This window comes from Myotis daubentonii, chromosome 2, assembly GCF_963259705.1.
Source record: "Myotis daubentonii chromosome 2, mMyoDau2.1, whole genome shotgun sequence".
NCBI lineage: Eukaryota > Metazoa > Chordata > Mammalia > Chiroptera > Vespertilionidae > Myotis > Myotis daubentonii.
This window is the reverse complement of record NC_081841.1, coordinates 3,027,387-3,050,015: the sequence shown is the minus strand read 5'-3', so window position 1 is coordinate 3,050,015 and position 22,629 is coordinate 3,027,387. Positions and strand designations below refer to the sequence as shown.

The following is a 22,629-nucleotide window of genomic DNA, read 5'->3' as shown; positions in this document are numbered from 1 at the left end:
GAAGCCTCAGAGACCTCTGGCCTCACCGTCCCGAACCCCCGCATCCCACTGTTGCCCACGTGTGTGGCTTGCGGCCCTGAAGGGCCACCCACCAGTCCGTGCCCTGGCCCCCGCCTCTGCTCCCGGGCGGCTCGGCCCGGCGGGTTCGTTCGCGCAGCTCCGGGATCGGGACTGGGACTGGCCTCCGTGGGTTTGCTTCCATCAGTCTCTGCAGCCGTGGGCGTGTCAGGCCTCGGCTCGGGCTTGCAGTGGCTCAGGGTCCCCGCACAGGTCGCTGACCTCATTCCCCCTGCCCCTCACCCCGCCCACCCGGGCATCTTGCCGGTCCTGCCCTGCCCTCCACATCCCCCAGGACGAGGCCCGGCCCGTCCTCTTCTCCCTTCCCTTCGCTTGCGGAGACTTCTCTTGCTTCACTGAAGGCAGGCAAGAGGTGATGCATCCCTGTCCCAGGTCAGAGGCCCCCTCCCTGGCAAGCCTCCTGGGCCCCGAGTCCCCCCCTCCCGCACCCTCTCCTCCGTTCCCCTCGCCTTCTGGGTTCCTGACTGTGTGACTCTGGCATCCGTGTCGCTGGGGCCTGTCTCCTGGGTTACAGGCTCCCGGAGGGCAAGGCTGTCCTTGGGGTCCTTGCGCACCCCCCCTCCCCCCGCCCCCAGAGGTCAGGGCCTGGCATCCACCTGGCCAGGAGTTGCTGTGGGTGTGAGGCTCTGAGCCTGGCGAAGGGAGGTGGACAAACCTTACCCACTGGTGCAGACCTAGGCTCCCCACCCTCTGCGGTACACCTCTGGCCCCTGTCTGGGGGTGGCTGACCCCACCCGTCATGCCTGGCCCAGCCAGAACCAGCCTTAACTCTCCCAGCTCCCGCAGCCTGGGGCTCTTCCCTGGGAGGGCCTCCGGGAACCTGCGCACTTCCCTCCTGAGTCCCCAGGGGCCTGGGAGCCTTCTCCCCGCCCCTGGCCTTTCTCCTCCACCCGCTGTGCACACGGGAGTTAACTTTGGTCCTGGATCGACGGTGACCTCAGGTCTTCAAACCCTTCCCGCTTCCTGGCTGCCCTGCCCTCTTCTCGCAGGTCCCCTTCCCAGGCCCCCACACTGTCCCCCGCCCCCCCTGCTCTTCCCTGGGCCTGAACACCCCCTGGCGCGCAGCCAGCCTCTTTCCTGTGGCTCAGCGGCACCGCCTCAGGAAACCACCCCTGCCCCCTAAGACAGGACAATTCACAGGGGTCCCTCCAGCCCCAGGCTGGTTCTGGGGAGGAGCTCAGCAGTGGAACGACCGTTTGCGTGGTTATCTGATGCACGTGGCCGCCCCGCTCCCCACTGGGCGTCTGCAGAGCCCGCGGAGCGCAGGGCTCAGGCCCGCAGAACCAAAGGGCGCAGGGTGGGCCTGGGGAGTCCCAGCTGCGCCGAGGAGCAGCGCCGCCCTCCACTTGGAGAGTGAGAGGGACGCAGCGTGGGAACGGCTGCTGCCTTGTGGGCAGCCCGCGGGCTAGAAGGAGTGACCGCAGATCCGGTCCAGACAGACCTCTGGCGGCGGGCGCTGCAGGGCCAGGGGCGGGGCGGGACCGGGGGGGGGGGGGGTTGGGGGGGGGGCCGGGGCCGCGCCCTCCGGCCACTCCCCGGGGCGCGCGGGCAGCGGCGGGCAGCGACCAGGCGGCTCCAAAGCGCTGCGCCCGCGGCCCATGTCCTCCGTGTCCTTGCGCTCCTCCCCCCTGCGGACCCCCAAAATGAAGAAGGAGGAGACTTTCCTGGGCAAGCTGGGCGGCACGCTGGCGAGGAAGAAGAAGGCCAGGGAGGGTGAGTGTGCCCGCCGCGGGCCTGCAGCTGCGCCTGCGCCCGCAGACCACGCGTCCCGGCCCCGCCAGCCACCCAGTTCCGCCAGGACCGCGGGTCTCTGCGCGCCCCCGCTCCCGCCGGGTCCCCGCGTCCCGCGCGCACGCCCCCCGCCCCCCAGTCCCGCCCGCCAGGCTGGTGGCGCGCAGCCGCGACCGTTGGTCCAGGCCCTGACCCCTGCTCCTCGCTCCTCCCGGGGACCTTTAAACACCCCTCCCGGGCTCCCGGGTAGTGTGACCGGCCCGCTCCGCCGAGGGCGGGGCTTGGAGCAGAGTCAGGGAGCGGCGCCAGCCCGCTGAGCCCGGGTCAAGGGCAGCAGCGCGGGGCCGGAGGCTGCTGGTGGCCCCGCGCCGTGCCCCCCATTCCTGGGGCGCCCACGGCACTGGCTCTGGGCGGGGCTGGCCGCTGGTGGCCTCGGGCGGTGCGCATGCGGCCCCTGCCCGCACCGTGGGGGCTGGGAGAGGGTGGGGAGCGGAGGCCAGCGGCGGGAAGGGGTGCAGAGCTTACAGGACCGCCCCGCGGCTGAGGGGTCTGGCCAGCAAGGACCACGGAGGCCCCCAGTGTGTACTCCGTGCGCCCCTGGAAATCGTTCTAAGAACTGCCCGCCTCCTCACCCGCGTGCTTTAGGGTTACAAGGGTGTCGCCTTGGCGCCTGTGTGCGCGCTTCCACCTCATGCTGCCCCAGGGCTGCCCTCCTGAGGTTCCTGAAGGTCCTTTGTTCAGGGGGAGCTTCTTCCCCTGGGACTGACGGGGGGGGGGGGGGGGGGTGCGTGGGGGGGGGGGGAGAAGGGCGCCAGCCTGAAGGTGCCGTGTCGCGGAAGGGCGCTGTGAGAAGGCAGGGCCCAGGGGCCGCCTCAGGCGGTGGTGGGGAAAGGAAGGGCCCAGAGGCGGTGTGCAGAGGACTTATCTCCTGGAAAGTCTGCCGCACCTCGCCATGGGCACAGCCCCGGGCTCGTGTCCCTCCCGGACACACACAGGGACAGGGCACCCACATGAGGCCGCACTGTGTATCCTTGGGCCTGTGACACGGTGCCCTCTGAGGATGTGTGTGCCCCACGCTCCCTCCAAATGGGGACTGGGGGCACGTTTCCAGGCGGGAGGCTGTAACCGGTTGGGTTATTCAGTTCCCAGAAGCAGGGCCTCTCCTGGGACCCGAGGCCGGGAGTAATCCCCGGGAAGTCATGTCCTCAACAGACAGCCAGCTCTCTCCCTCATTCCCGCCCTCCGAGCGCGTCCCCAGGGGCAGTCATTGTCCCCTGGCTCTCAGGGAGCCCGAGGCAGTGGTATTAACCAGACCAAGGGGACCATGATAACAGATTCCAGGAAGGAAGCTCCCCCCCATCCCCCCAATCAGAGTGCCTGGGGGAGGCCTGGGCACCCGGGAACCAGGAAAGACATCCTCACAGAATAGCAAGTAAGTGAATGTCCTGGACCGTCCCCACTTTTCATAGGCGCCATTTAGGCTCTCAGAATGCAAAGAGCACCTGCCTGAAGCCATGGACGGGTCCCCAGTTCCAAAGGGGAGTGCTGGTCCCGGCCTCAATGAACTCGTGTGAGCCGGAATATGGGGGCCAGTCTGCTTTCATTTAAATACACCAGGTACCCCAAAGTCATCTCATTTAGGAGGCATGTAAATGCACCAGGTACCCCAAAGTCATCTCGTTTAGGAGGCATTTAAATGCACCAGGCACCCCAAAGTCATCTCATTTAGGGGGCATTTAAATGCACCAGGCACCCCAAAGTCATCTCATTTAGGGGGCATTTAAATGCACCAGGCACCCCAAAGTCATCTCATTTAGGGGGCATTTAAATGCACCAGGTACCCCAAAGTCATCTCATTTAGGGGGCATTTAAATGCACCAGGTACCCCAAAGTCATCTCATTTAGGGGGCATTTAAATGCACCAGGTACCCCAGTCATCTCATTTAGGGGGCATGTAAATGCACCAGGTACCCCAGTCATCTCATTTAGGAGGCATGTAAATGCACCAGGTACCCCAGTCATCTCATTTAGGGGGCATGTAAATGCACCAGGTACCCCAGTCATCTCATTTAGGAGGCATGTAAATGCACCAGGTACCCCAAAGCCATCTCATTTAGGGGGCATTTAAATGCACCAGGTACCCCAAAGCCATCTCATTTAGGGGGCATTTAAATGCACCAGGTACCCCAAAGTCATCTCATTTAGGGGGCATTTAAATGCACCAGGTACCCCAGTCATCTCATTTAGGAGGCATGTAAATGCACCAGGTACCCCAGTCATCTCATTTAGGGGGCATTTAAATGCACCAGGTACCCCAGTCATCTCATTTAGGGGGCATGTAAATGCACCAGGTACCCCAAAGTCATCTCATTTAGGGGGCATGTAAATGCACCAGGTACCCCAGTCATCTCATTTAGGGGGCATTTAAATGCACCAGGTACCCCAAAGCCATCTCATTTAGGGGGCATTTAAATGCACCAGGTACCCCAAAGCCATCTCATTTAGGGGGCATTTAAATGCACCAGGTACCCCAAAGTCATCTCATTTAGGGGGCATTTAAATGCACCAGGTACCCCAGTCATCTCATTTAGGAGGCATGTAAATGCACCAGGTACCCCAGTCATCTCATTTAGGGGGCATGTAAATGCACCAGGTACCCCAAAGCCATCTCATTTAGGAGGCATGTAAATGCACCAGGCACCCCAAAGTCATCTCATTTAGGGGGCATGTAAATGCACCAGGTACCCCAAAGCCATCTCATTTAGGGGGCATGTAAATGCACCAGGTACCCTAGTAGGCAGAGCACCTGGTGAGGAGCAGAGGAGACGTGGACACAGCAGAAGGAGCAGGTGCTGTGGTTGCTTTTGCGTGCGCGTCTGCTGGATCCCTTGCCTCAGTTCTCAGGTTGAGGTGCCTGGCACCCGCCCGTGTTCCCCCATAGAAACCCAAGGCCTCACTCCATAGCTGGGCTCCGCTGCAGGGGTTGGGGGAGGGCTGGACTTGGAAGGTGGCGGTGGCTTCTGTCTGGTCCCTTGGGGAGCGGGGAAGGGGCATGAGCGGAGGCAGCGTGTAGACCAGGGAACGCAGTTCTGAATCGGGCTGCCAGCGCCCCTGCAGGCCGCGCCCGGCAGCTCGCCCTGGTGTGGGTCTCCAGGCTCATGAGCCGGAGCAGGGCCTGGCCCAGGCGCTGGTTCGCCCCCCGCAGGACGGTCAGGAAGAGGCGCTTGGAGGTGTGCTGGGTGCTGCCCGCTGCGTGGTGGGTTTCGCTTCCTTTTTGTTAGGAAGTTCAGGAGTGTGTGTGTGTTGGGGCGGGGGGGGGGGGGGGGAGGCCCCACTGCACTGCCCAGAAGTTAGAGACCGGGGAGCCTGTAGCGTTTGCCTGCGTGGGTGGACAGAGTTCTGGGTTTGACAAGGCATGTGTGTGTGGGGGGGTGGGGGCCCTCCTGCCCGCCTCCAGGGGCGATCACTGCAGGGAAGTTTGCCCTGCGCTGGCGGAGCCGGGCAGGAAGCATCTGGATGAATTCACGGTGTGACTCAGGCTCATGCTCTAGGGAGGGACCCAGGCTGTGTCATGTCACGTGGCGGCCGGTTCAGAAAGTGGAACTCGGACTGACTAACTGTGGGCACCGAGGACGGGGGCGAGGGGTGCTTAGAAAAGAAGCCAGGGCTCCCCGTGGAAAGCCGGGCCTCTCAGGGGCAACCTGCTAAAAGCTGGGTCCGTTGCACTGGGCTCAGCAGCGAGGCGGGAGGAGAGGCGCCCACTCGAGGTCCCCTTGTCCCTCGTGAGGTGCTCTTGTCCTCACGGATGGAGGCCCCATAAGTCCCTCTGGCCAGGAGGCGGGCGAAGGTGTGCCCCAGGGATGCCCCAGCTGCTGTGTGACATCCTTTGAGGGGTGAGGCCAGCTCTGGGCCAGTGAACCCTGACGGAGAGGGGCTGGACTGAGTCCACTCCACGCATGCGCCACATGAGGCCCCGCTGCTCTGCCCAGCCACCCGGGACCAGTGCAGGACTGCCCAGAGCTGGAGCCACCAGAGCCCACACGGAGGCTTCCTGTGGAGAGAAGCATCAAGGAAGTGCCTTGTCCCCGGCTGCCTGTTTGTTGTTGTTGTTATTAAATACTAGAGGCCTGATGCACAAAGATTCGTGCAAGAATGGGCCTTCCTTCCCCTGGCTGCCGGCACCGCCTTCGCTCTGGCCGGAGCCGCCTTTCCGCCTTCCCAAGCTGTCCAAAGGCCTGGAGTGGCTGGGAAAGGGCGGAACGCCTGTTTCCCACCCCACCCCACCCCCGGCTGCTCAGCGCCTATATATGCAAAATTAACCCGCCATCTTTGTTGGGTTAATTTGCATACTCCTGATTGGCTGGTGGGTGTTGTGAAGGTACGGTCAATTTGCATCTTTCTCTTTTATTAGTGTAGATGTTTTTAGAGCAGAATTAGGGTCACAGTCCCTAATGACTTACGCTGTGTGGTACCTTTTCATATGGTGGGTGCCATCTGTGTGTCAGCTCTCTGGCCCATTTTTCAATTGTGGGACTGTAAGGGCTCCAGGTGTGTTTTGGATACGACTCCTGCATCAGACACGCCTTATTTTCTCCGGGTCTGCAGCCTGTCTTGTCCCTCTCCCCGGGTCGTCCGCTAAGCAGCTGATGCAGAAATAGCAACAAACAAGCCAGATGCTGCCTGCGCCTCTGCCACCAGATCTAAAGAACTCGCTAGGTGGCTGCGACCTTGAACTGAAGGTCGGACGTGTGCAGGGTCCTTCGTGGACTTTAAATTACTTCCAGGGGAGGAATCCCCCGTCCTAAACCGCTCCCTGCTCGTCCCGGGGGGGTTCCCTTCGGATCGCCCCGAAGGCAGAGCGGTCCGCTGTGTGGACACTGCATCGCCCGAGCACCAGCCACTGACACTGCCCTGTAGCCCGCCACGGAAGCCAGCCCTGGCGGGTGGGAGCCCCTCGTTGTATCGCTGAGGGAGCAGCCTTCCCCAGCACCCGCCCCAGCTCCTGCAGAGGCGCCCCGGCGGGAGGCGGAGTGCCCGTTTGGGATGGTTTGCACAGAGAACTGGTCGGGGCCGTAGTGGCTTTGAAGGGATCGCCAGGTCCCGTTAGGTAGCAGGTCCCAACAGCTCCTCCACTTCCCTTTAACAATGAAAGGAACAGCGCCTTCTCTCTGGCAAGATAGACGAGAGGCTATGCAATGCGGGTCCCTCCACCAGGCAGGCGGGACTGGGACTCTTCCATCTCCAGGCAGGGAGCCGACCACCTGCAGGAGGCCCTTAGGGAGTGAGCCACGGTCCGGTGAAGGTCCTGGACCCCTGACCCGAGAAGGGAGAGAGAGCGGCTGGTAAGACGTGGGGGAGCCGTGCACATGGTGGGTTCTGGAATGTTCTCTGGGGAGAGAAGCCAGTAGAAGTGCTGTTTGGGCCCATCGGGCCTGTGAGGTTCTCTGCAGACCCTGCCAACAAAGAGGAGAACACCCAAGCGCGTCTCCTTGGGGCAGGGCGGCCTCTGTCTGTGTGGCTCGGAGGTCGTCCGTGACTCTGTCTGTCTCCTGCGTGGCAGCGACTCCTGGGGGGCGGGGGAGGACCTGGAAGTTGCCGCCTGTTTCCTCTCTGGCTGAGCGGAGAGCTTGGCGCGGCTTTGTCCAGTTTCCTTTGATTATTGTTCTGGTCGTAATCTTCAAACCCAGCCTCTCCCCGGGTTTGTTGCACGTCCCCCGCCCCCGGGGTGCAGGGCGTGGACGAGGGAAGCACGGAGGCGCCGGCCTGGCCTGCGGGCTGTGCGTGGCGCTGGTGACGCTCCTGGACACTGCCTCCGTGGAGAAGGGAAGCGAGGCCGGGTCCAGAGGGGTGGCTTCGTGCCCTTGCTTCCTGTGCCGGGGGCGGGCGGGGTGGCCTCGTACCCTCACCTTCCTGTGCCCGGGGCGGGCGGGTGGCCTCTCCGGGACTTGCTGCCCCCTGTGGTTCTCCTGGCATCTGGCTGGACCTGCCCGGTCCCCGAGGAGGCAGGTCGCCGTGACAACCTCACTCATGGGAGGAGCTGGGCTTTGAAATGCGGCCTCCGCTCCGGGAATTGGATTTATCGCACCCCCGACGTCGCGGACTGCACTCCCTGTCGGTCGTCGGAATAGTTCAGGGGTGTCTGTCCGCCCAAGTGGGCGCGCACCTGCCCTGAGTGGCCGGAAGGGCTGCGCTTGATGGGCCCTCCCGCCGGGCTGGCAGGGGCGGTGCCGGCCTCGCCCTGTTCCTGTTTCCAAATGCACGGCCCCTCGCACGCAGGATGAAGCCCGAGAAGCACCCTTTCTCCACGCCGAGATGCTTTGGTTTCCAGTAAAACTGCCTTACGTCGATGAGCAGGTTTACTGGGTAGTACGCAGGGCGGCAGGAAAACGCTGGTGAGGCTGGGGGCGCAGCACAAGCAGGCTGGCCACGTCCACGGCTAACCTGCGCCTCTGCTGACTGCAGGGTGAGAGCGGAGACCCGGACTGCGTCGGCTCGAGGCCGTAGGGCTCCCCCGCCCCCGTTGAGACCCTCCGTGCCTCACTTCACACGGGAGACGTCCCCTCTGGCCCCGGCACTGTCTGGTCTTGGGCGGCAAGCGCGGTCCTTTCATTCTGTCCCGACAACGAGTGTCCGGCCACGGGACCCGTTTGGGGCTGCGTGTCACCCTCTGAGTTTTAGAGCTTTGGGGTCTCACTTCCTCGTGTGGGAGGCGCGGGACTGTGGGGGGAGGACCAGCCCGAGTTTCTAAGCAGACGGGACGGCCGGGTCTCAGAAATGCAGGGGGCCAGGTCCGGCTCCCACCCTGCCTGGGGGCTGTGCTGCGTCTCCCAGCCTCTGCTCCTGGGGCCACGGGGGTGCTGGGGGCGCTCGCCCGTAGGCGGTGAGAGGAGACATTTGAGGAAGGTGTGGGGTGTTATCACCCCTGGGCGGTCTCCGTGTTCCCGGCTGATAATGCTGACGCGGGAGGGGCTGCCGGGAAGCCAGACCTCAGAGCTGGTTGAGGCGGAGCAGGGGCCGGGCTCGATTTCTATGACCGCCTGCCTCTGTTATGGATCTTCTAGAGCAGTGGTTCTCGACCTTCCTAATGCCGCGACCCTTTAATACAGTTCCTCATGTGGTGACCCCCAACCATAAAATTATTTTCGTTGCTACTTCATAACTGTAATGTTGCTACTGTTATGAATCGTTATGTAAATATCTGATATGCAGGATGTATTTTCATTGTTACAAATTGAACATAATGAAAGCATAGTGATTAATCACAAAAACAATATGTAATTATATATGTGTTTTCCGACAGTCTTAGGCGACCCCTGTGAAAGGGTCGTTCGACCCCCAAAGGGGTCACGACCCACAGGTTGGCGACCCACAGGTTGAGAACCGCTGTTCTAGAGAGAGAGGAAGGGAGAGGGAGAGAGAGAGAGAAACCTCGATGAGAGAGGAACATCATTGACCCGCTGCCCCCTGCGTGGCCCCTGCTGGGGATCGTGCCTATAGCCAAGGTGACTGCCTTTGACCGCAATCGAACCGGGGACGACCCTTCAGCCCACAGGCCGACGCTCTACCCACTGGACAACACCGGCCAGGGCTGCCTCTGTGTCAGGATCTGTCCGAGGCTGCGTCTGGGCTGGGACTGATGAGGCTTTGAGAGGACTGTGCTTGGTTTGGGTCTTTACACCTTTACTTGCTAGTTAACCAGGTCGGTCGGGATTGTAGGAGACCCAGGTGGGGCCGTATGAATAATGGACGCCTGTCGTTTTCAGGTTCCGCATCTTCATACGTTCGCGGGGAAGTTCCAGTCCCCAAGGGTCTCGGCTTTCTCTCCTGTTAAGTCATTGAACAGCTAAGGAGGGTGCAAGCCCTCACTGCCAGGGCTCACGCATGGCACTTGCTGGAACCTCACAGTCCCGGGAGCAGCGGTGGGATCAGAGGAAACCAGGGCCTCCCCCAGTGTTTGCTGCTGCTCGTGCTCCTGCGGAGTCTAGAACCTTCCAGCCTCTGGCTTCACCGTGTGGACAGAGTCCTCTGAGCGGGCCCGGGAGGGGACGCCACGGGACGGTGTTCGAATCGCATTGCCGGCAGAAATGGAACTTGAGGGACGTCTTCCCCAGAACAGCGTAGGTGAATGCCTGGGGCGTTAGGCGCTCTCGCCGGGAGCCCGGGGGGAGGCCAAAGCTGTGTATTTCTCCCTATAAATCACCACGATCCCAGTTCCCCAGACAGGCGTCTGACAAAGGACCGAGCCCAGGGTCTGTAAAGATGGTAGAAAGACATACGGCCCAGTGAGAGGAGAGAGAAAAGGTTTGGATAGACTCTCCAGCAAAGAGCATGCAGGCACGGCCTGGGCGCGTCCGGAAGAGACGTCGGCGTCCCCCGTCCCCGGGGAATGAGCCACAGATTAGAACCAGAGGGGACAGACAGGCTGCACGCCCGGCAGCGGCTGAGATGGCCGCAGGAGCCCTGGCGAGGACTCGGAGCTGGGATCCGCACGGCTGGGTGGGCGTCCGCTCAGGATCCAGTTCACTCAGAGCTGGACTACACGCCCCCAGGGCCCAGCAGCTCCAGCCTGAGCTACTCACTCAGGAGGAACGGAGGCCGTGTCCGTGAGAAGACGCGCAGGAACGTGCGTAGCAGCTTCATTCATCGGAGGTGAGACCTGGGAGCAGCTCGGTGTCCCGTCCACGGAGGACGGAGGAGTGGGCGGCAGTGTTCATGGACGGAATATCACGGGGTGACAGGAGGAGGGAAGTGCCGATACACGCGGCACACGATGCTCTCCCAGCCGCCCTGCCGAGCGAGGCCGCAGCCCCGGGAGCGCACCGGTCCCACGGTACGGGGCTGTGCAGTCGGCCGGCTGGTCCGTGGCGGCTGCCTCGGGCTGGGGCTGGGGCTGGGGCTGGGGCTTCCTAGGGAAGGCAGGAGGGGTTTTTCTGTTCTGGAAACGTCCTCTGTCTTGCTGGGGGTTTGAGAAATGCAGGTACATGCATTTGTCGAAATTCACTGGATGAGACTAAAAATGTGCCTTTCGTTGCATGCAAATTTTACCAAAAAAGAGAGCTATCCTATATAATAAAAGAGAAACATGTAAATTAGCCGGGGTTCTTGTCCCAGCATCAAGAAGGGTTCAGGAATCTGGAAAAGGCTGTGCGTAGATGACATAGGAATCCAGAGACAAGATATAATTTTGAAAGGCATTGGGGGTCAGAGGACCTTCAGCTAAAGGAACTGAAGAGTGCCTCCTTGTCTAGGACCCCTGCTTTTCTTAACACAATTTGTCCTAAGGCAAGGTGCAGATAATACACTTCAAAGGGTAAGGTTTCAAAGGATATAGAAGCATTGTCAGTTTGGGGGAGTTAGCCTACGGCTGTTCAGGTGTTTGGCCAGTAGGCGGCAATAGCATGTAGATTAAGATGCCCTTTAATTGTCTGGCAGCCACAATCAGTTTCCTATTCAGGTTTGGGGAAATGCCTTTAGCCATTCCCAACAGGTGACTACACGTGTGACTCAACCCTGTTGAGTCCCCAAGTTTCATCAACCTTTTGATGAAACTCTTAAAATGATGACATGCTGGAATTGGTCTATGGCATAAATTGACTGTCCCTCTGCTATGCTCACCAGCCAATCAGGAGTGAGCATGAAAATTAGGGTGCAGGTCGGGCTGAGGGACTCCCATACCCCCCAGTGCATGAATGTTGTGCACCGGGCCTCTAGTGCTATATAATAAAACCCTAATAAGCAAATCGACCAAATGGTGGAATGACCAGTAGCTGTGATGTGCTCTGATCACCAGGGGGCAGATGCGCAATGCAGGAGCTGTCCTCTGGTGGCGGCTGGCGAGCGCAGTGGCGGAAGCTTCTCCCGCCTCCGCTGCAGGCGGGTGGTAAGGAGTGAGGGTCCTGGAATGCGAGAGGGTGCAGGTCAGGCTGGGGGACCCCCCCACCCCAGTGTACGATATTTTGTGCACCGGGCCTCTAGTCAGTATATATTGCGCTCTAGTCAGTATATCCCCGTCTGCAGTTCATTTTGAAAAGCATGAAAAACACAATGGCATGGTAGCCCCCAAACAGTCCACCTCCCATAGCAGCACCTGTGAGTACGCCCCCTTACACGGCGAGAAGGACTTGGCAGGTGTCACTCAGTGAAGGGTCTTGAGCCGGAGATTGTCCTGAGTAGCCAGTGGCCACGGGTTCTTGCAGGGGGAGGCAGAGCGTCACCCAGGAGACAGGCTGTGTCGAAGGAACAGGTTGGAGCGCCGTGGGCTTGCAAGCCCAGGAAGTGGGGGGACCCCGGACGCTGCAGAAGTAGAGAGACATTCTCCCTGCACCTCCCGGGGGACCTCAGCCCTCAGCCAAGGAGACCCGTTCGGGACTTCTGGCTCCCAGAACTACACGAAAGTACAGTGTGTTTTCCTGAGCCACTGTTTGCGATCATCGTCACAGCAGCAACAGGGAGCGGACGGGGATGGGCTGCTGGGGAGGCGGAGGGACGGTGGGAGGGACGGACGGACGGGTGGAGGATGCTGAATGAACAGCCTGGGAACACGTTAGCAGGACACGCAACCGGTGTGCTCGGTGCTCACGGTCCGTCTCCTCACGTTCCTGCACGTTTGAACATTTTCATGGTAAACTATGAGGGGAGTGCGTGGGCCGGGCAGGTAACGAACGCCCATCGGTGTTGGCCATCGCTCTCGTCATCGTCATCATTGCGACGACTGCCACCCCCGCTTACCCATCGGATAGGGAGACCGGGAGGCTGGGGGTGAAGGGACGGAGCTACACAGGCTCCCCGTGAGTCAGGGGCAGGGCCTGTCGCGGCCGGCTCAGGCCCAGGGGCGAGCTTTTACAGAGGTGGGGTGGCAGGTGTGGGGTGAGCTTTTGCAGAGGTGGGGTGGGGGGTGCGGGGCGAGCTTTTGCAGAGGTGGGGTGGGAGGTGCGGGGCGAGCTTTTGCAGAGGTGGGGTGGGGGGTGCGGGGTGAGCTTTTGCAGAGGTGGGGTGGGAGGTGCGGGGCGAGCTTTTGCAGAGGTGGGGTGGGGGGTGCGGGGCGAGCTTTTGCAGAGGTGGGTTGGGGGTGCGGGGCGAGCTTTTGCAGAGGTGGGGTGGGGGGTGCGGGGCGAGCTTTTGCAGAGGTGGGTTGGGGGGTGCGGGGCGAGCTTTTGCAGAGGTGGGGTGGGAGGTGCGGGGCGAGCTTTTGCAGAGGTGGGGTGGGAGGTGCGGGGCGAGCTTTTGCAGAGGTGGGGTGGGAGGTGCGGGGCGAGCTTTTGCAGAGGTGGGGTGGGAGGTGCGGGGCGAGCTTTTGCAGAGGTGGGGTGGGGGGTGCGGGGTGAACTTTTCGCTCCAAGAACAGCTGCGCTTTGCAAGGGGGAGGCGTGTTTGGGCCGCGTCTGCCCAGAAACGCTGTCATTAGTGCCGTGGGGTTTTAATGGCGGGAACTTCTGTCGGAGCGGCACACGGGATTTCAGTCTCGCCGTGCGCAGCCGGCTTTGCGTTTATCCTCCCGCGTGGGCTGTTGCAAGGACACGGTTCTACACGCAGCCTTTCGTTTTCCTTCCCCGGAGCCCTGCTTCAGGCCGCTCTCCCTGTCTGTCGGGACGATCCCTTGGAAAAACAACCCACCTCTCCTTGGTGTAACACTCAGGGGCTTGTCGGAGCCAGAGGGCGAGTCTCCCTGGAGGACACACAATTTGGTTCAGGGTGTGAGGCAACAGTCGCCACAAAGGGGACACAGCCCAGATGCGCGTCAACAGACTGATGGACGATGGACGAATGCCTGGTGGTCCGTCCTTGCAGTGGAATATTATTTGGCCAGAAAAAGGAACAAAGTAGCTGTGTGTGCTGCCCCGTGGATCAGCCTTAAACGCTGCTAGGCGAAGGCGGCCAGACAGGAGGCTGGTGTCGCCTGATTCCACGGATGGGAGACGCGCAGCCAGAGCGGAAGCAGATCAGTGGCTGCTGGGGGGCGAAGGTGGGGGGGGGGAGGGGGAGGCGGGAGAGGGGAGCTGGGAAGGGGAGTGACAGTAGCGGGTACGCGGTTTCTTTGGCGGGCGATGAAAATGTCCCTACATTGATTGTGATGGTTGCGCCACCTGTGAGGATGCTGCAGATCATTGAGTTGCCCGTTTTAAAAGGGCGAACGGTATGGAACGTGGAGTCTGTCTCAATAGCGCGGCTAAGAGTGTGCTGCCCCGCTCACACTGTTCCCAGCAGAAACGGTTTGGCCTCGGGAGCAAGACCTGGACTGGACGGGAGGAGCTGGCCCGGCGCTGGGCGGGTTGTGGGTGTGACCCTGCCCTGGTGTGTGGCTGTCACCCACAGCGTCACAGGGGGGGAGCCCCGCCTCCGGGACTCCTCCAAGTCAGCCCCCCGAGGACGAGGACGGGCTGTCGGGGCTGCCACATGGGCACCGAGCCCGTCCTGTCACATCCTGTCGCCGGGCGGGTAGCAGCTGGAGAGGGAGGACTCCAGCTCCGGGTGTCCCAGCCATGCGGTGGCGGGAGCAGGCTGCAGGCCCAGGCCGGGGGCTCCCGGGCCGAGCTCTGGGCTGTGCCGCCTCCCCAGAGACTTGAGATGAAAATTGGGTCTCATTTTGCAGAGGAGGAGCCAGGCCCCGCACGCGCGGGACGCCAGTCCCCGGCAGGGGGCCCCTGCGAGGATCGTGCCGCAGGATCCTGAGGCGCAGTCCGCCAGCCCTGCGCGCGATGGGCAACCAGCAGAGAAAGGGCTTGTTCTTCCCCCCCCCCCCACCCCCGGCTCATTCCAGGCCGTGGCGGGAATGCAAGGCCATGGCCAGGTGAGCCGTCCGCGTGAGTGGCTGCTGCACACTCTTCAGCGGGTGTGAAGGCACCGCCCAGCGAGACCGCGGTGGCCTGCAGGCGGCCTCCAGGGCCCATGGGGCCGCTCGGGCGGCGAGAGGCCAGCTGAGCAGGTCCCCGCGCCGTGGCGGCCCGTGGAGGCCCCATAGCTCGCTTTTCTTTCCCTCCGTGTCAGAAGGATCCGATTTCAAGCACGATTTCTGCACCGTAAGGAACTTCAGGGATGGCAGTGGCCCTGGAGATTCGAGCTGGAGATTTGAGCTGGTATTGGCACGTAGCTCCCGTCAGAGGCGGAGCCCGGGCTGAGGGCGAGGGCTTAGCCCTCCCGACCCGGGAGTGGGTTTTAGTGGCCGTGCAGACCCGGCCTCAGACTCAGCCGCTGCCTGTCCCTGGTGGGGGGACTGGGTCCTGACGCTCTCACCGTGGACGCCAAGCTCTGTGAGTTCCTCTTTCCTTCTTTCTTTCAAAGATATTTTTATTGCTTTCAGAGAGGAAGGGAGAGGGAGAGAGAGAAACATCCATGATGAGAGAGGATCATGGATCGGCTGCCTCCTGCACGCCCCACATTGGGGAGTCTGCCACCCGGGCCTGTGCCCTGACCGGGAATCGAACCCTGACCTCCTGGTTCATAGGTCGATGCTCCACCACTGAGCTACACCGGCCGGGCATGAGTTCCCCTGTCAATGTCACGGGCATGCACGTCCCCGGAGGCGCCTGCCTGGGCTCGCCCAGATTCCGTCCTCGCTTCTCAGTCGTCACCTACACGAGGGTCTGCAGACTTTGACGGCAAAGGGCCAGAGAGTAAAACTGTTCGTCTCCATGGCAACAGCTCAACTCCGCCGCCTCGGCGCAGAAGCAGCCGTAGAAAATACTGAACAGATGGACACGACTGTGTTTCAGTGAAGCTTTATTGACCAAAACAGTCCAGGGGCCAGGTTTGGTTTGCTGACCCCGATCTCTGGCATACGTTCTACTTCCTGGGTTTTGAGTGTTTCCGGTCGTCTTTCCATCTCCTTACACTGCTGCTGAAGACTCGCTCTGCTGCAGGCTGGTGGGTAGGGACAGACCCGGGTCACCTGTCCCTTCCTAGCTCGGTGACATTGAGCGGACAAGGGGGGTTGATGGCAACACTGCCCTGATCAGTCTCCGGGATTGTTTGAAGAATGAACTGTGTTGCCTGGCCGGTGTGGCTCAATGGTTGAGCATTGGCCCATGAACCAGAAGGTCACGGTTCGATTCCTGGTCGGGCCACATGCTTGGGTTTCGGCCTCGATCCCCACTAGGGGGCGTGCAGGAGGCAGCCTATCCATGATTCTCTCTCATCACTGATGTTTCTCTCTCTCTCCTCCCTTCCTCTTTCTAAAATCAATACAAAGTAGATTAAAAAGAAAGAGTTAATTGTGTTAATGGGTGAGCAAGGCCTCGTGGGTTGTCACGTGTCATCTGAGTGTGACAGGTTTGTCGCCGGGTCAGTGCCCTGCCCGGAGGAGCACATGGGCAGAGACGTGATGGCGGCACGGAGGCGGGCATTTCTTTCCACCTGTGCCGACCGCCCCTTTCAGACAGCCGTGTCTGACCGCTGTCGCCTGGTCTGTGGAACAGTCCCCGTGGCCTGTGGCTCTCCCTCGCCATCGTGGCTCCCGAGGGCCGTTGTGCTGAGGGACAGCCGGGGAGAAGCGTGGCTCTCGGCGACACACCAGCCGGGCAGCCGTGAGAGCCCTCCCGGCCCCCCTGCCAGCCGGTGGGAAGGTCTCCTTCGCCAGGCGCCCTGATGACAGCCTCAGGCCTCGTGCACATCCCTGCTGCGGAGCCACGTGCTTCCTGGGGAGCGAGCGGGAGGGCGGGGAGCTGTTCGCAGGCGCTGGGGGGACGGGAGCGGAGGGCGCCCCGCTGGCCGAGCTGCCGCCTGAATCGCCTGGGACTCCCTCGCCGGGCGCTGGTGCCGAGGAAGGCCCGGGGGCCCAGCCTGGACGGGTGCCTGGCGAGTGGGTCCGGGTCTCGGTGGGCACGTGGGTGGCGAGGTCCCGCGGGGGCCAGTGTCCGGCTTGGCCTCGGAGTCCGCGGCCCCTCTGCCTGGGAGGAGCCGTCCCACAGGTGGCACCGCCTTTAGTAAGCGGAGCTCACTCCAGGCCGCTCTCTGCTGTGTTACTTGTGTGTGTCGGTCAAGGGGGTCCGTGAGAGGAAACAGGGCGGAGGCCTCTGTTGGGGTGAACTGTGCTCCCCCCGCCCCCCAAGAGACCTGTGCAGGTCCTCGTCCGCGCAGCCTGCGAATGTGGCTCGTTTGGAGATGGGTCTTTGCAGGTCGGTAAGGCTGTAAGTAAGAGGAGGTCACCCGGGAGCAGGGCCAGCCCTTAGGAGAGGAGGCCAGCCCTGGCCGGTGGCTCAGTGGTCAGAGCGTTGGCCTCTAGACTGAAGGGTCACAGGTTCGATGTCCGGCCAAGGGCACCTACCTCAGTTGCAGGTTCAATTCCCGGCCCTGGTCGAGGTGCCAGCGGGAGGCAACCAATCGATGTTTCTCTCTCTCTCCCCCTCTTCTTCCTCCCTTCCACTCTCTCCAAAAAAGTCAGTGGGGAAATGTCCTCTGGTGAGGATTAACAGCAACAACAACAGCCAAACAAAACAAGAGGAGGAGGCAGACACAGCGTCCCAGGAGAGAGACAGAGGCAGAGACTGAGGTGACGGGGCCATAGGGACCCGGGGGCTGCGCCCCCTCAGACGCCAGGAAGGCCGGACAGCCCCTCCCCCGGAGCCCTGCCCACCTGGACCTCGCGCCCGGCCTCAGCCCTGGGGCAGGAACGCCTGCTGGTTTACGCCTCAGGGTTGGGGTGCTTCGGGACAGCAGCCCAGGACGCTGGCTGAGTCTCCATCCGGCCTCCGATGCACCGAGTGCCCGTGGTTCTGCGGCCAGTGGGGCCGCGGGTGGGCCACGCCGGCGGCAGGGAGAGGCCGTGCTGAGGAACTAACCGGAGAGCAGCCTGGAGGCTGTGCCGCCTCCTGTCGCGGTGCGAATGCCGAGCAGAAGCTTTGCCTCCACTGCCGCTGGCTGGATCCGGAGCAACGGGAGGGACTCACCGCGCTCTCCTGCTGGATCCGAGGGTGCGGAGAACCCCTTGTTCCTGCCCTCCTCCCGGCCTGCGTCCCGCCCCGGGGAAATATTAGGAGACTGTTATGCCTTGTTCAGCATGGAAAGCCGGCAATCGTTTTCCGTAAAGTTCCCGAAGCAGCTTTGAGCCTCTGCGGCCCCGTCTCTGCAGGATCGACCCCCTGCTGCTGTAGAGCGAGGCACCGTGTGGCTGCGGCCCAGGGACGCTCTGCACACGCACGGCGGCCGGGTCGCCCAGACCAGCATTTAAACCCGTCCCGCGTGGCTGGGGCCCAGGGGTGCTCTGCACACGCACGGCGGCCGGGTCGCTCAGACCAGCATTTAAACCCGCCCCGCGCCCTGGACGCTCCCACAGACGCGGGTTAGCGTCCTGCCGTCCACCTTGCCTTTTCCGTGACCCTGCAGTGAGGGCTGGGGCCCCGTGCGGGCCGTCCAGGTAGGAGGCCGGGACCAGTGCGCGGGCGAGGCCTGCCGGCCGGCCCCCAGCAGCTCCAGGGCTGTCTTTCAGCCCCTCCGTCCTCCTTGGGAACGTGGTCATTAAAAAATACGCTGTGCGCCCGGCCGGCGTGGCTCAGGGGTTGAGGTCATGAATCTGGAGGTCACGGTTCAATTCCCGGTCAGGACACAGGCCCAGGTTGCGGGCTCGATCCCCAGCAGGGGGCGTGCAGGAGGCAGCCGATCAATGAGTCTCATCATTGATGTTTCTGTCTGTCTCTCCCTCTTCTTTCCTCTCTCTCTCTCTCTCTCTCAAAAAAAAAAAATCAATTGAAAAAATACACTGTGCTCAGGGCAGGTGTCTCTGTTGGTTGGAACATCATCCCATACACCAAAGGCTGCGGGTTTGACCCCTGGTCGGGAGCATCTAGGAGGCAACCGATCAATCTTTCTCTCTCTCTCTCCCTCTCTCTCTCTCTCTCTCTCTCTCTCTCTCTCTCATCAATAAAAAGCAAACATACATTGTGACATAGCAGCGTGACTCACAGTAGCCAAGAGGTGGAGAAACCCAGGTGTCCATGGACAGGAGTGGACAAACACGTGGCCCGTCCCCTCAGCGGACTCTGCCTCCGCCGGGAACAGGAAGGAGACCCTGCACCAGCCGCAGCGGGGGGGCCGTGAGGACATGGTGCTGAGCGAAGCCAGCCGGTCCCGCGGACACGGGCTGCGCGGTCCCGCGGAGGCGAGGTCCCTGCAGCGTCAGGTTCAGACACACAGAAAGCAGACGTGGCCGCCGGGGGCCGGAGTGCGTGTCTAACGGGGGAAGGTGAGAAGGTCCTGAAAATGGATGATGGTGATGGCTGTACAACAGTGTGAAGCCGCGGGCCTGTACACAAAAATGGCGAAAGTGGTAAATTTCAGGTTATGTACACGGATCACGATTTTAAAAAATAAATGAAAATGTATTGTGAATATATACAGCGTACACATATGTGTATTTTTTTAAGAATTGATTTTAGGAGAGAGAGAAAGGGAGAGAGAGAAACATCGATGTGCCAGGGAAACATTGACCAGCTGCCTCCTGTACACCCCCTCCCAGGGACTGAGCCAGCGGGCCGGGATGTGCCCGACCGGGAATCGAACCGGCAGCCTTTCGGTGCACAGGATGATGCCCAGCCAACTGAGCCACACTGGCTAGCGCCACAGCTGCGCAGTTTAAAGAATAATGATAATGAAATGTACCCAGGGTCTTGCCACCTGGCTCAGTCACCTGTACCCTCCTCTCCCCGACCCTCCCTCCCAGCAGAGGCCCACCCCGGGGATGTGTGCTGAGCATTTCTTTGCTTTGCTTGTAGAGTTACCACACCCACACCCACACCCACACCCACACCCACACCCACACCCACACGCACGCCTGCACACACTTGCAGAGTGACCACACACACACATGCACACACTTGCAGAGTGACCATCCACACACACATGAACACACACATGCACACGCTTGCAGAATGACCACACACACATGCACATGCTTGCAGTGACCCCCCCACACATGCACACACACATGCAGACGCTTACAGAATGACCATGCACACACACGCACACACTTGCAGAGTGACCACGCACACACATGCACACACTTGCAGAGTGACCACACACACATGCACACATACATGCACACACTGCAGAGTGACCACACACACATATGCACACACACATGAACACACTGCAGAGTGACCACACACACATGCACATGCTTGCAGAGTGACCACACGCTTGCAGAGTGACCACACACACACATGCACACGCTGCAGAGTGACCACACACACATATGCACACACACATGAACACACTGCAGAGTGACCACACACACACACATGCACTCCTGTATGTCGTTGGCCTTTGCCTGACCTTGACCTTTCTGCACCTGGAGCCACGCCGGCGCGTCCCCTGTGTCGGGTCCGCCTAACATCACAGCCAGCTCCGTGTGCAGCCGCCTCTGCAGGGCTGTCGGGCCTGTGCCGGGGCCTGTCCCTTTGGGCGCAGGAGGTGGTGCCTCAGTGCCCGGCTGCAGGGGGACTTCCTTTGACTGAGTTTTGACTCAGAGGCAGGACAGCCAGTGGGAGGGTGGGGCCTCCGCTGCCAGATGGCCCGGCTTCTGCTCTGCCCCAGCGTCCCCTGCCCTGAGCCTGACGGACGGGTCACCCCCGCTGCTCTGTGCTCAGCATTCCCTGCCCCTGAGCCTGACGGACGGGTCACCCCCCTGCTCTGTGCCCAGCATTCCCTGCCCCTGAGCCTGACGGACGGGTCACCCCCCTGCTCTGTGCCCAGCATTCCCTGCCCCTGAGCCTGACGGACGGGTCACCCCCCTGCTCTGTGCCCAGCATTCCCTGCCCCTGAGCCTGACGGACGGGTCACCCCCGCTGCTCTGTGCCCAGCATTCTCTGCCCCTGAGCCTGACGGGCAGGTCACCCCTCTGTGCCTGAGCTTCCCTGTCAGGTGAGGGGGTAGCACCAGCTTGTGGGGTGACTGTCGACACTGAGAAAGGCAGCGGGTGCGAGCTGGGGGGAGTCCTTGTTTGGCGCTGGTGCTCACCGTTTCTGTTCTCTTTTTTAAAAACATTTTTCTTGGCTGCTTGTCTCCACTTGGCAAAAACGCTCAGCCCGTGAGCTCGTAGTTCCACTTGTTGGAAAATTAAATACATCGAAGAACACATTAAATTAGGGGATTTGCGGTCATTAGCCGAGGAAATTACTTTCTGAAAAATGTGCCGTGCCGTGCGGGATCTCGCGCGTGGCGGACGCGGGTAAATACTGTCGGGCCCGGGGCGGTGGTATGGGCCCTCACAGCGGATGCTGACTGATCCGTGTGAAGAAAATCCGGAGATGAGGGCGCGGGCGTGCGGGATCCGCCGCGAGCAGGGCCCGGGGAGCTGCGTGCTGTGTCCGGGGAGGCGTCCGCGGGCCTCGCGGCCGTGACCCGAGTTCATCAGCGCCGGCAGACCTGTCTCGGGGAGACGGGGGGAGGCAGGGATGCCACCCTGCAGGCGGCAGTGCGCCTGAAGTCAGGCCGGACGCCGCGTCTCGGCCCTCGGCACCCGGGGGGCTGGGCCTGGGGCCCTGTCCTGGCCTCTCCCTGGTTCCCGCTGGGCCCGGCGCCCCTCGGTGTCCTTGGCTCGCAGCCACGCGAGCCTCTGCCTCTGGGTCACCTGGCCTCCGCCCTGTGTGTCTGTGTCCAGACTCCCCTCTGAGAATCGCCAGCGACCTCATCTTAGCCTGGTTACCTCTCTGAAGGCCCCATTGCCAAATACGGCCACGGTCACAGGGGCTGGGCGGACATGAACTTGGGGACACGATTCATCCCAGCTTGTGCTTGGTGAGTGCCTAACACCCGTAGCTGTTACTGTTGCTGTTATTGTCACAGGTGAGGGAGGGATGGAGAAAAACACGCAGCAGCTCACATTTTATCTTGATTCTGCTCGTCCCTGGTTCGTGTCCAAGTCTGTTCTTGGCTTTGAAGGAAGAAGAGGGGGGAGGATCGGTCTTTTTCTTCTGAGAAACGCGGAGAAGCCTGTGTTTGCTCAGGGCCCGCCGCTTGCGCCCCGAGAAGCCGTGTGGGTGAACTCCTGCTCTGTAGGTTCATTCTATACAATTAGAAAAATCTCAGTGGAGTTTGAGAGAGAGGAAGGGAGAGAGGAACATGGATCGGTTGCCTTCCACATACACCCTGACCGGCATGGAACCCGCCACCTGGGTCTGTACTCCGACCGGAACTCGAACCCGCCACCTGTCGGTGTATAGGATCCCTCTCCAACCCACGGAGCCACCCGGGCAGGGCTTGTGCTACACAAATGTTCAACCATAAAATAAATAGCCGGCTTTATTTCTGACACGTACGCCTGGAAAATAAACACCTCTCGCTGTCAGCCGGGACGCTTCACCCGCGGGTACAGCGGCCGCTCCTGTCGCCGGGGCGCGTGGGAGTGTGTGTCCCGGGTGCCGTCCTCGGCGTCTGCCTCTCCCTGTCTCTCCCGACAGAAGCTCCGCGCCGTGTTTGACAGGCGCGGCGCGTGTCATTAAACAGATGCCGAGACGGCTGTCACGGGTTTAAATAGCACTTGTCGTTCTGGCGGCTGCTCGCTCCGCCTGCGGAGGGCGGCAGTGGGCCCGTCCCGCCCCAGCCCAGCCTCCTCCGCTGGCTCCGAGCCGGGAGGGTGGGGGGAGGCCCCGGCCGCCTGCACGCGGGTGTGGTGGGTGATGGCCACGGGACCTTTCTCAGGAGCTGCGGCCAGAAGAACCGCTTTCAATAGCAAACTTTTGACCATTTGAGCCGGAGAAACTTGGGCTGAGCCAGAAGCACAGACATGGGGGTGGGGGGTGGGGGGTGAGCAGGTGGCTGAGCGGGGAGCTTCGGGGCCACCCAGAAATCTCCACATTTCGGCGAGGGCGTGAGGAAGCCGAGCTGAGCGCA

At 61.6% G+C, this 22,629-nt stretch overlaps 1 protein-coding gene across 3 annotated transcripts in view; it reads left to right on the top strand.

Annotated features, from left to right (window-relative positions):
- The first annotated feature begins 1,630 nt into the window (after positions 1–1,630).
- Positions 1,631–22,629, top strand: part of PARVB (parvin beta) — a 70,521-nt gene continuing 49,522 nt past the window's right edge. For 2 of the 3 annotated variants that reach the window (XM_059681412.1, XM_059681411.1), the window contains exon 1: positions 1,632–1,791. In XM_059681412.1, coding sequence (XP_059537395.1) covers positions 1,677–1,791 — 115 coding nt within the window. In that variant the 5' untranslated portion in view covers positions 1,632–1,676. Of the gene's footprint in view, positions 1,792–22,629 lie in introns of all 3 variants that reach the window. The other variant, XM_059681413.1, reaches the window with a different exon arrangement.